The sequence below is a fragment of the Pelodiscus sinensis genome, chromosome 5, assembly GCF_052426305.1.
Source record: "Pelodiscus sinensis isolate ZL-2025 chromosome 5, ASM5242630v1, whole genome shotgun sequence".
Taxonomy (NCBI): Eukaryota; Metazoa; Chordata; order Testudines; family Trionychidae; genus Pelodiscus; species Pelodiscus sinensis.
The window spans coordinates 118,111,843-118,125,014 of record NC_143056.1 but is presented as its reverse complement, the minus strand read 5'-3'; the positions used below and the strand labels follow the sequence as shown (position 1 = coordinate 118,125,014).

Sequence of the window (13,172 nt, the reverse complement as noted above, 5' to 3'; positions counted from 1 at the left end):
GAAGGCAGGAGTTTTGCAGTGCCACCTCAGCCCGTCCACAGGGAGCTCAGGCCCCTTGTGGACAGAGGCTGCTGCTGCCACCATGTACTGCTGCCTCTGATACAGAGGCAGCAGAGCAGGATGGTAGGGGGTTCCCTGGTAGTGAGGCCAGGAGTGCACTGGCTGCTGCCTCCGCCCCGGGGACTATCAAATACTTGTGTAACCAATAAGATTTGGTGCAGTTAAACGATTATTCAGTTCAACGATAGCTAACATCCCTATAAGCTGTTCCACACAAGAACTGCACAAACCTGTTTGTATAGGGCCTAGCAACCTGTGGTAGGGACGTAAAAAGTCCACTAACTAGGTAACCATGTAATCACTGAAAATCTCAGTGGTTACACCGATACCTGCAGCAAAAACTCCCTTTGAGCAGGGCCCCCAACCCCTGCTGGCACTACATCTGGGGAGGAGGCTTTGCTGCCACAGCAAAGCCCCTTCCAAGGTTGCGGAGCTGGCAAGAGCTGTCAGCCCCGCTCCTGGAGAGGCAGCTTCACTGCATGCTCTGTAGCTGGCTCCCCAGGAGCGAGGCCTGCAGCCCCTGCCAGCTCTGCTTCCAGGGAGCCAACATGTAACCTCTGGCTGGAGGATTGGGGTGGGGCTGGGCCCTCCATGGATTGGCCGGCCAGAGCAACTCCTGCAGTTAACCAGAACCAGTGAGCATTACTCCTTTAGGAGGGTGCTTACCAGTTAGCTGGTTAACCTTTCACATCCCTAGCCTGCGGCCCCCTCTGTATGCACTTATTTCTATTACGAGAGCAATGCATAATGTGAACAAAATGCAGTTTATGGGTTGGAAAATAAAAACAGGTTCTTTAAAAAAAAAAAAAAAAAAGTTGGTTGACATCCTTTCAAACTCAGACGACCGAGAGTCACCCAGGCTAACCATTCTCCCTGTGATCACCCGGTAAACAACCTCTGCACCCTTGAAGGAAACCTGTCGTGAGGGGTGTCGCTCCAGACAAAGATAAGACTCGTGCTGGATAGAAATTATTTTATTATTATTGAACAGATGAACTAAAAATAAGCCAACAATATAATTTTATGCCAACAGCCATCTCTCTATCACAGCCAGTGACTGACTCTGTGCACCCTTCACCCCCCGGCCCCGTTTTCCACGGAAAGGAAATAAATGGTGGTGGCTTTTACACGCAGATTTCAGACCCTCGGGAATCTCACTGCGATTATTCTCAGATGGGTGCTGGGAGGGAAAGGGCAGAGAAACGAGTACGTATGTTTTGTCGGAGCAACAAGCAGAAAGGCTTATGGATCCCCTGGAAGGTTCATAGACAGATGAAGAACCACATCCTCTACATTTGCAGCAAGCCTCTACTGATACTGCACTCAAGCCAGGCCTCTCATCTTCCTGTTCCAAGCCAGCGAAGGGCAAGATGCAATTGACTGGGGACTCTATGTGAAATTGGGAGGGGAGTCTATGTAAAAACCAACCAAAAAAATAATCAAACCCCAAAACAATCTGCATTTAAGCCACTTCAAAGTAAAAGTCACTTTTTATAACATAATATATATATTTTAAAATGGCAGTACCACCATCCTAGAAAGACAGAAGGGCTTGCACTCAACACAACCCCAAAAAACAAAACAAAACAAAAAAACCAGCAGCCCAACTCGAAAACATGGTTCTTCTCTAAAAACAGCACTTGTCAGCCATCTGACGGGGAAAAGAAAGAAGGAGCAGGAGGAAAACAATAAAATAGGATTGGTGCAACTTCCCACCAGATGGTGCATTAACAAAAGCTCCATACAGTCCCATACACGTCCTGCGGTGGCAGCATAATTTCTTAAACTTTCAGCTGTGTGTGTCTGTATACATATATACATATGCACATATACATACACACACTCAGAATATAGAATATTGTTTTTTTTGTTAATGTTAGTTTTGCTCCATAGAAAGGCTCATCTCTCCTTCACATGGTTCTGTGCTCCTGCGCTGCTGTTGCCACTCCCATTACTACTGCTCCCACTGCCGCTGCTGCTACAGAGGATCTCTGTGAGGTCATCCATGATGGTGGTTTCTTTAGGGTCCACCAGGTTGAACTCCCTGATGAATAGGATGAAGTGTATGTAGAGTGTATTCAAGTGTCCATGCAGCTCCAGTGCCAAAGTCTCCTTAAAGTGTGAGGAGTAGATGTGGGCCAGCACATGGAAAAGGTACTTGCAAATCTTCTTCACTAAGGACTCAAAGGAGTTGGGGAATTCTTTGCCTGTGAAGAGGAGAGAAGGGAAACCTCAGACACACCTCAAATCCATTCTTTCAGCCTAAGGAAAGCATTTGTCCCCGCCAAAATGCAGACAGGTGCAACTTCTTTTTAGGACAGGATCTTAGAAGCAGTAATGGAGATGCAGGATTTAACTGGGTGGAGATCCATCAGTCAAAAGTGCCATTCCTGATTCCTCTTCCAAATTAAAAAGGGCTGCCAACTCTTGCAAGTTTATCAAGAAGCGACTAACCCCCCACATTCATTACTTTGAGGGTCTGAAACCTGGCAGACAACTCCTTATCTGCCTTCCCACCCTCCTGCTTCGCTCCACCTCCCCAATTTTTCAGTCCACACATCCGGGCACAGATATGGCAGCGAGAACACCCATGCTGGGGAGCTGAAAAAAGTTCCATACCTGTCACCAAATATCACAAGTCTAAGCCCAGGTGTGTGCACAGTACATAGAGCATCCTCTAGAGAGCTGTGCATTGCACGTTTTAGTGTGCAGTACATAACCTAAAGGCATGGATTTAGACTCGCGATATTAGGATTCCTTAGTCTAGGTTGCTGGACAAAAGGATTTTTAATGGCCTGATGCCACCCTGCAGTAGGGTATGCCCTGCTACAAAACATGTCTCAAACTCAACTTCGGTTGCATACTGCCCCATGGATATGCACCCGAGTGCCATGGCCAAACTTATGTACATAGCCCAAAATGGAAAAATCTTTTCCCTTTAACAGACTTCTCTGTTATTAATAGCATCAAACCAAGATTTGCCTGCTCAGGTTGCTATAGTCCTCGGCTGGCTCTGCTCAGCCTGTTGGACTCCATGATGCACATGCAGAACTAGAAGTGTGCACACACACCAAGCACAATACAGGGCACAACTGCTATTTGATGGCACAAATATTGGGATGATTTTTTATTTCCACCCCAGCTCCTAACATGAACCCAGTATTTAGGTGCAGCCCAGACCAGATGTCTGGCTTTCATTATTATGAAAGCTGTCAGATGACATTAGGTGGCTTTAGATCAAATGCAAAATTTCAGCCCAGAAAGAAAAAATGAGCAAATTCCGAGTAATCAACTCAGAATAAGGATGTAAAGAAGCGGGTAACTGACTAATCGTATAGTCGATACAAATTGTATCAAGTACACGACTAGTTGCTAAGGGGCCCCGCTGTGGCTCTGCAGTTTAAATGTAGTAGCAGCCTGGCTCCTTACTATATTTAAACTGCAGAGCCGCAGCAGGAGTAGGTCCAGGACCCGGTGTGAGCCACCAGGTTCCGGACTACTGCACCTCTGCTTCCCCTGCCTCCTCCCCCGCACTGCAGAGACGGTGCTTGGGGGGGTAGGGAGTGTGAACAGGCTTTTAATCCAGACCCTGGCAGCACTGGCTCCTGCTAATAGAGGCAGAAAGGCGGAGGGGGGAGAGGAGTAAGTTGTCGAGTAGTGACTTGACTATTCGCTTACATCCCTAATTCAGAAGAGACAGCATGGACACAGTGCACTTCACCACTAGGGCCCCATTTTTAACTTCTGGATGATGGAACAGTCCAACTCTAGCCCCTTTCACCGATGTAGACCGGGCGACCTTCCCCCCAGGAGTAAACATACCGTATTTGGTAGGAAAGACGTCCTCATCTGTCACTAGCTTCTGCACTGAACTCATGACAAAGTCGACATACTGGGGAGCTGTGCACTTTATCTTCTTTCCCCGCTCATCATACCAGTAGTACTGTCTGTGGAAAGAATTGCCAGTGTTGCGTGTTACACGGAAGACCCTCAGTTCAATTTACAGCACACAAGTACAGGTCACACAAGCACAGGCTTGGGGCCAAGCAGCTGGAAGTTCTAACTGAACTGTAAGCACAGCAGCAGCAGCAGCAATCTGTTTTTTCCTTTAAAAAGGACGCTTATCGGATACATCTTGATCACAAACTTACTCCAAGACCCAGTGCCTGGCATGAGACAAAACACATTTTTTCCAGCTGTTTTGGCTTTTAAGTGAGCCAATAACACTACGGAAGTACAGGCCATGGATTCCTATTAGCCACTCCTTCCACGATATTTTCCTAGATAGGAAATCTTGACGCTGTCTCCCTTGTGAAAACAGAACAGCAGCATTTACCATTCAGAGTCTCACTCAGTGCTATCAGCGATACCAGCAACACGGACAACTAGCGAAGGCAAGTTTTCTCTAAGTCAAGCACAGAATGAAGATCTGCCTCACTCAAGTGGTCCCCCACCACCACCAAACAGGAAAAATCTACAGACAAGGGCTAGCAATAGTGGTGGGAAGCAGCACGGTTAAAACAGGCTCTGAGTTCTGCTCCCAACCTTGACAGTGACACATTCGGAGGCCTTGAGTACATCACTTACCCTCCATGTTCAGAAAAGGACTGTAGTGCAGGCAGCTCAAGATCCCAGGCTAAGGGGGCCCCTGGGCGGGGGGGGGGGGGAAATCTTTGGGCTGCCAAAAGTCCAGATCTTTTTGCTTTAAGCAGCCTGGAGTCCTTTTTGCAGGGGCTTCCTTCACTTGGGGCCCTGGGCTGCATGCACTACAGCCCCTGTGTGTTATCGGGCCCTATATGGGGTGAGTGGTGGGGGCGGGGGAAGCAGCTGAACACTTTGGGAATGGAGGCTGTTCATAACTCGGAACAAAACGTCATTGATCTTTCAAAAGTTTAACACTACACAGAGTTAATATAGCTTTGAAATTTTATTATGCAGAAGAAAAATGCTACTTCCCTTTTTTTGGTACAGATTGAACCTCTCTAGTCCTGCAAAATCCGTGGCCCAGCATGATTTTAGTTAGCCAGATGTCCACTTATCATGGGTGTGACCAAGTTTATCCACAGTCCAATAACATTTGTTTATTCAGTGGCCAGTCCTGGCTCTCAGTGTTCTGTGCTGTTATTTAGCTCTAGTTTACCCCTAAATATCTTCCAAGAGCCCAGTAAGCAGTGGAAGTATTGGCAATGCCGCTAGACAAGATTGACCTCCCCGGTCTGGCAAATTCTCTGGTCTGGCACCAGACTAGAGAGGTTCAACTTGTAATTTACATTTAACACAGCGTATCCTGTATTAGCTTCATCTGTCTGTCTGCTACTGCCAGTTTCAAATGAGGCGTGTGGTTGACAGATCAGTTTGTAACTGAGGTACCAGCTCCCTCCCACCAACAGAATGAGTAGAACCATTGTAGTGTAGGGCTGGCAGAGACCTCGAAGGATTGTGTAGTTCAGTTCCCTGCACCAGGCAGGATAAAATATACCTAGACCACCCCAGACAGGTGTTTGTCTAACTTTTTCTTAACCTGAAGAGACAGGGATTCCACAAGCTCCCTTGGAAGCCCATTCCAGTGTTAACTCCCCTCATAACTAGTGAAGATCTTACCTAAAACTCTCTCCTATGGTAGATTAAGCCCATTCTTTCCTGTACTGTCCTTTGGGGACAAAGAGGACAATTGATCACCAATCTCTGTGGCAACCAGGGATGTTAGATTGTAAGTGATTAACCATTTCACCGAGTGGTTTTCAAACTACGGGTTGGGACCCCGTACTGGGTGGCAGAATGTCAGGTCCGGGTTGCCGCAGGGTGACTAGTGGTGGGGGGGTGGGGTGTAAGGCAGCTACCTGCCTGTCTTGGCACTGCGGATTGCGCTGTGTCACAGAAGTGGCCTGTAGTAGGCCTGGCTCCTAGATTTGAGGGCGGGAGAGAAGCAGAGAGAGCACACAGGGCTCTGTGCACTACCCCTGCCCTGAGCACTAGCTCCACACTCCCACTGGCCAGGAACCTGCTGCTGGCTGCTTCTGAGGTGCAGCACTGTCTGCAGTGCCAGGAGAGGCAGGAAACTGCCTTAGCACTCCCACTGCACCGCTGGCCAGGAGCCACTCAAAGTTAAGTCCCTTCTGCCCCAGCCCTGATATCCCAAAAGCCAGAACCCAAAATGCTCATCCTCAGTCCCAACAGGAGCCCACACTCTAGTCAAACTACGTTGGGTCGTGGGCACCAACAATTTCCTTCAACTGGGTTATGAGAAAAAAAAGAGTTTGAAAACCTCTGGTTTAGCTGGTAATCTGATGCTCATCGGTTACACTCAGCCTGCACCTGGGGAAGTAACTTCCCTGCAGCAGGGCCGACAGAGGCTGGCGTTCCTGCTCCCAGGGTGGCTTTGCTGCAGGCTCTCCAAGATAAAGATAAGCTTTGAACTGCAGAGCCTGCAGCGTTTGTAACCACTAAGATATTTAGTGGACACGCAGTTACTGTATTAAACATTTTTTAGCATCCCTACTAGCAACCCCTAACATATTGGGGAAACAATACCATCTCCCCAGTTTTCTCAAGACTAAACACTGCTGTTTTTTTTTTTTTAAACCTTTCCTGATAGGTCACATTTTCTAACCCCTTTATCGCTGTTTGCTGCTCTCCTTGGCACTCCTTCCAATTTGTTCATATCTTCAGGAGAGTGTTGCCTAGAACTGGACACCGCACTGCAGCTGAGACCTCACCGTGCAGAGGACAATTACCTCCTGGGTCTCACATACAATGCAGCTGTTAATACACCCCAGGAATGATATCGGCCTTTCTTGCAACTGCCTCACATTGATGACTTGTATTTAATTTGTGATCCACTAACCCTGGTCAGCAATACTACCACCTAATCAGTTGTGCCCCATTTTTGTAGTTGTGCAATTGGGGGTTACAATTATAATCATTAAAAGGTGAAGTGTTTATTACTGATTTATATTATGGCAATACCTAAGGCTCCAACCAAAATCAGGGATCCACCATTCTAAGTGCTTGGGTATGTCTCTTCAGATACATGTATAAGAACTACACCCTAAACAAAGGGATGATAGAGGAAGTACAGTGAAAGCTTTGCTATCCCACACTCGAGGGGTATGGTAGGAGAGAGGGGTAGATAATGTGCCAGATAAAGCAGCCCTTGCTGGCTCCACTCTGGGGGAAGAGGAAGCTTTCACCTCAGAAGCAGAGACAGCAGCTGATCCAGCATTCTTTCAAATTCAAGCTTTTGTTAATCAGCTGGGGGCAACTCCAGGTAACAGAGTTTTCTGGTTAACACTGCGCCAGATGATAAAGCTTTTACTGTATCTTCATTTTTACAAATGAGAAACATAGAAATTAAGCATTTTGACCAAGGTCACATTGAGAAACTCGGATTCATATTCCTTAGTCATTCTCTAGGTTTGTTCTATTAAGTGAGTTTGTTTTCACTGTCCTCAATGCTTTTCTAGAAACACTAATGATGCTGTTCATGTCCCCAATGCTAAACAGAAGAAGAAAACCTCAAGAGATTCTCTTAGTGGCTATTGTGTTCTGCTCTGCAATTAGGGTGGCCAGCTTTGGTTGGATGATTTCTGGAGATTTCATCACATGACAGTCTTTAAATAAAGACTCGTCTTTAATTCCTGGAAACTCCAGGATAATCCTGGAGGGTTGGCAGCCCTTTCTGCAATACTTCCCCTTCAACCTTCACTACTCCTGTTTTCCACAACAGAACTGCAGTTTCAACGTAAGCTCACAGTGTCATTCAGCGATCAGAGAAGAGAAAACTAGAAAAAAAACGGTAGGATTTTCGTGAATTCGCAAGAAGTTCTCAAGACTTGTGCAGATAGCTTTTTAGTTTATTGAGCTTATTCACTGTATGGTGCTAAAGTAATCATATCTTGTTCCGAATCCCCTAAAGCAGCATTCATTATTGACACGTTCAAACAGAAAAGCAGCAGTAACAAGTCTCTGCAAAGCCATACTAGGTGTCTAAGGCCCACATTTTATGTGCCCTCAATCTTGTACTCTAGAAGGACCTGTATTCCCCACCACCACTTTTATTCCCTGAAAAACTGCCAGCACACTTCTCTTCAACAATGGGTTGGATCCTCAGCTTCACTGAGCACAAGTCACCGGCTAGAGAGCAAATCAGCTCCTGGCTCAAGTTACGGCAGCCACAAGGTCGGTGCTAACTTATGCTGGTTTGCAGTTCCAGCAATTGTGGGCCAGCGGAACACATTGTGCTTTAGCTTCACTTTTCTGCCTGGGAAGACCCACGTGCCAAAACGGAGGAGTGGCTGTGGAGAGCTGGCAATGCCAGCTTTACAGCAGCAGAGGGTTTGCCTATTCTGCAGAAATCCTCCACAGCCATGGAGAGCAACTCCAAGTACTCTTCACAGCACAAAGGATTCTGAGGGATCAGGCCTGATTTTAAAATCAGAGTTTGAACCCTCCAGAGGGGAATAATGTTGAAGTGTGAAGATTCTCTTGATGCTGCTCTGATTTGTGTAGGACGTGGACAGGGTTAAAGAGACTGTATGTATCGTGGGGACCAGGTGAGGAGGACACACAAACCTTTGGGGTCATGCTACGGATTTCACTTGGTAAGTGAGTGATCAAGGTTTGTTTGTGCTTTCAAAAGCAGCTGTGCAATTCTTCACCACCACAGCCACAGAGAGACTAAAATTCAAAGGAGGAATTCCAAAGAGTGAGTTAGTCACAAAGAACCCAGCTCAGGCAGGGAGAGAGCAAAGTCCTGCTTTGGACAGTGCACAGAAAGAGCCCATCTGACAAAAAGGACGCAGGGAAAGCGCTTGAAGCCAATGTAAAAATTTACTTGGAAGCCTAAGTCCTGTTCTCAAAAGTCAGTGAAAGTTATGGTCCTAAGTCAATTCTGAAAAGGGAACTGAGGCTTGTAAGTCACTTGCACACATCTGAAACATCCACCTAGTGGGTCAAAATTTGGCTGCCCCTGTGCATATACACCTGATTGAATTCAGTACCAGACTATGATAAGGTCTGTCCTATTCCAAATTCTGTTCCCTTCTAAAGCCAGGGAGAGATGATTTTGTAGGGCATATATGACAGAACCTTCTGACAGGGTACACTGGGGCAAAGCCCTGTGGCCCCTCTTACACGCATGCACCCTTTGATCTGGCAATGAGAGATTGGACAGAGGGCGAGACTTGAGCCTGGATGGAAGGGGAGTTGAGTCACAGCAAGGTGATATGCACCATGGGAGTAAGTGATGGAAAGTGGGCAGAAGACAAGAAAAGGAGGGTACTAAAGACAGAAGTCTAAGGAGCACTCACAGTGGCAGGGAGGAAGAAGAAAAGACAGGTAATGCCAAAGGAGTAATCAAAAAGGAAAGGGAGAACCAGCAAAGACAGGCAGCCCTGAAACCCAAGGAAGAAGGTCTGAAGAAGAGAAAGGAAGCCGATGCTATCACATACGATAGAGGATAATGGTTATGAAGCAGGAGACACAAATAAATGGTCAGGGCCATTAATGACTTATGATGGCAATTCCAGTAGAGTAGACGAGGCAAAAAAGTCAGGTGTGTGTGTCAGAGAGAGAGAGAGAGAGAATATGAATGAATGAATGCTGGGAGAAAAAAAAAAAAAAATCAAAACCCCAAACCTAAGCAGATCACTAAGAGGGCTTGTTAAAAAAGAGAGACTTTAAGAAGAGAAGGGAATATCATGATTATCTAGTCTGCACATCGCATGCCATAGAAACTCACCCACCCAGTCCCACAACAGGCCTGTAACCTCTGGCTGAGTTACTCGTATCCTTAAATTTTGATTTAAAGATTTCAAGTTACAGAAAATCTACTACGAGTTACTTCATGTCAAGGCTTCTTTAGGATAAAGGAAATAGCAGCATGCCTGAATGCAAACGGAAAACAGCCTGAGGCGAGAGAGTACCTGGGATTTCATGTGGACAGAACTAGGAGATTTAAACTAGCAGGCAGAATGCAAGGAAACAAAGGATAGAATTGTTAAAACAGCCTAAATGACTGTAGATGAATTCCCACTGGAAGTCAATTGGGTTTAGGCCTTGCCTACATGGGGAAATTGACCAGTATAGCTCTAGTAAAATCAGCTATTCCAGAATAGCTGCCTGTTTGGACACTAGTCCAGCATAAAGGTGGCTTTTAGGCACTTAGACACTTAGGGACCTTTTAAAAATTTGTCCAAAGTCAGCAGCAGGACCAATTTACATAGTCAGGGACAGTTTTGTTGCAGAGAGAGAATTTTTTTTTTTAAATGAAAACTTAGAATTTGCAGGAATACAGTATAATTATGGAACACTCCTAAAAATCAAGGTAATGGTTCAGTTCAGATATTACACAAGGATGTGGTTCCTTTGGAGCCCAGGGACACCGTCTATACTAAAATTCCCACAAAACATAAGCAGTAAGCACCCTGCCCCACCCATAGAGTTCCCTCTTAGCCAGAAGTCAGGAAACTTTCAGTCAGGGGCCGCACACAAGTGAGAAGCAAAAAATCCCCAAACCAACCCTCACTGTCATGGCTCCCACTGAGAAGACACTCTCCACGTTCCCCTGGAACACCAGAGACTGGGGGGGCAGCCTAGTAGATTTTGTGTGCTTCAGCCCTGTGGTGGGGCCATAAGGGGGGCTATAGTGCCAGTACAGTCTCACAGATGCTGGGGGGAACCCTGAGCCACAGAGGCCAAATCTGAATCCAGACAAGCCAGGGACCGCATCTGTTTCCTGGGTCTGAGGTTCCCACCCCTGCCCTAAGCTATGCAGCTACTCCCCTGTCTGTTTCCCTCAGCAATGAAGGAGAAGTGAGAACATCAGGCATGCTAATATCAGTCCTTAGCCCTGCAATAATCAACTATAGCACCCTACCAATAACTTCCTCTTGATCTGCATTCACTTCCTTTTGCCACTTTCTATCAGCTGTGGAGTGCTTTCTGGCTAGTAGCTTTGAGGGACCAGATGCAGTAGATCTCTCTCTTCATCAGTTTGGAATCTCATCTATCAATACTCAGAAGTTACAGGCTCCACTGACATGCCGCTTCCCTCACTGAGAGTGTGCTATCAAGCTTTTAGTGCTAAAAAAATTCATTAAAAGTCAGTCAGAGGTGTGACAGGGATGGAGGGTTTTTAAATTTTCTCCTCTCATTTCAAACGCACTGCATCAGACTAACACATCCACACCAAAATCTGTATGCCCTATTTCTTCATTTGTGTCATAGTGGCTTTAGCTTCTACACTCCCTCTGCCATCAAGCAGAGCTCTTGAGACCTGCTCCTCTGATGGCCAGGACCACTGCAAGAATAAAGAGACTAGAAGAGTAGTTCTCAACTGGGGGCCTGGGGGACCTCCTGCACCTGTTTCAGGGGATCTGCCAAAATAACTCAGCAAGCAGGGCTGGCATTAGACTCACCGGGGTCCAAGTCAAATGCAGAAGCCAGAAGGACTCTGCTAGAGCTCTCAGATTCTGTCTAGGGAGGCTAGATAGTGATTAATCGAATAGTTGTATAACCGCATCCAATATTAGTGGTTACACGACTATTTGATAGTCCCTCCCTGCTCCCCACTCTTCTCCAGATAAGAGGCCAGCCTGGCCAGGGCTCAGTGTGGCTGATTTTGCCCGGCAGTAGTACGGGGCTGAGGCAGTGGAGCAGGAGACGTTTCCCCCTTCCCACCCAGGTAACATGGCAGTCTGGTTGGGGCTCCACACTCCCAACCCCCAGTGGGGGCAGCCTTGCTCTGGGGAGTGTGGGGGTGGGGTGGGGACAAGTGGGTGTTGGGTGGAGTCACGGGGCAAGAGGGTGTTAGCATGGGCTGTAGGGGTCAGATGTTAAAGGGTCAAAAGTCATGGGGCATAGTGGTGGAGGTCCAAGGGTGTTAGGCACTGGGGAACAAAAGGCTGGGCTGGGGCTAAGTGTACCGGCAACATTTTATTTGCATATTCATTATCTGAATAATATATATGTGAATAAAATGTTGCCGGTATGCCAAAAGTTTGTGAATGAGTTTGCTGGTTCGCGGTATAAAAAAGGTCATATGGCTTCGGGGGGAAAGGGTGCAATGAGGTTAGGAAGTGGTGAAGCAGGGACAGGACTCATCAGAGTGGGGCAGGGACTGAAACAGCTAGAATGGGGAGGGAGTCCCTGCTTCCTGGACTCCCATCAGCTTTCCCATTTTGTAGAGTTTTGCTTTCCACTCCTCTTCTACAAAGCCACAAAGTTGCTTTCCCAAGAGGTCATCTCTCCTTTCCTGAATCAGCAGGGTTCTCCCCCCCCCCACCCTCGCCGTTCCTAGGAAGAGTTTGAATTTATTGTGTCCTGAGCAGATCATAAGGAAACCCTCCCTTAGTTCCCTATCTAGCCCCCTCAAAAACCCACACATCCATCCCCACCAATTCTAGAGGCTCTTTGGAGCAGGCTAAGCAGTGAGCACATGATGGCTGTCACTTACGTATTGCACACTGCCATGGTCTGACACGACTCTCCTGTACAAAATTCTGAGATTGTACTATACTGTAAATTGATATGGTGGAAGAAGGTCGTTGCTGGAAAGAAAAAAAAAAGAAAAGAAAAGAAAAATTCAATTTCAAGATGTAAATCATGTAATAGAACACAGACAGGTAATTCGCAAATGAACAGGTAAAGTGGCCTAAATGTATGTAGGTCTATGAATGCAGAGAACTATTACATACTCATTATAAAGGTCTTAATACAGGTTGAACCTCTAAAATCCAGGACTCCCTGGTCCGGCAACATCTGTGGTCTGGCAGGACCATGGAAACTGCTGGACGAGAAAGCCCTGGCTGGCCAAGTTCAGGGGCTGGGCCGGTAGCAGGGAGGCATAGCCCTGGCCAGAGTGGAGGCAGCATGGGCGCCTGGTATTCTAGGCAGGGGAAGGCTCTGCCTTCCCAACGGCTAGGCATGGCCCCACGTATACTCCGCCCCCAGATCGCCTGCTGTAGGCATACTAGGAGCAAAGTGTTACTGCCCCAAAGCGCCCACCCTCCCAAGTGCTCTGGGCTAGGAAAGCTGGGGTGCGTGTGCATACTCGCCCTCTCTGTTCCCCTCCCTGTGGGGGGAGGGGCAGCACTGCCCTGCCTCCTCCTCTC

The 13,172-nt window shown here is 47.1% G+C and overlaps 1 protein-coding gene across 5 annotated transcripts in view; it reads right to left on the bottom strand.

The window, feature by feature from the left end:
- Window positions 1–1,018: 1,018 nt before the first annotated feature.
- Window positions 1,019–13,172, bottom strand: part of MOB2 (MOB kinase activator 2) — a 174,178-nt gene continuing 162,024 nt past the window's right edge. For all 5 annotated transcript variants that reach the window (XM_075928198.2, XM_075928202.2, XM_006134936.4 and 2 more), the window contains 3 exons: window positions 12,515–12,608; window positions 3,883–4,007; window positions 1,019–2,267 (listed from right to left, as the gene is read on the bottom strand). In XM_075928198.2, the coding sequence (XP_075784313.2) occupies window positions 1,960–2,267; window positions 3,883–4,007; window positions 12,515–12,608 (527 nt within the window). In that variant the 3' untranslated portion in view covers window positions 1,019–1,959. The remainder of the gene's footprint in view (window positions 2,268–3,882; window positions 4,008–12,514; window positions 12,609–13,172) is intronic.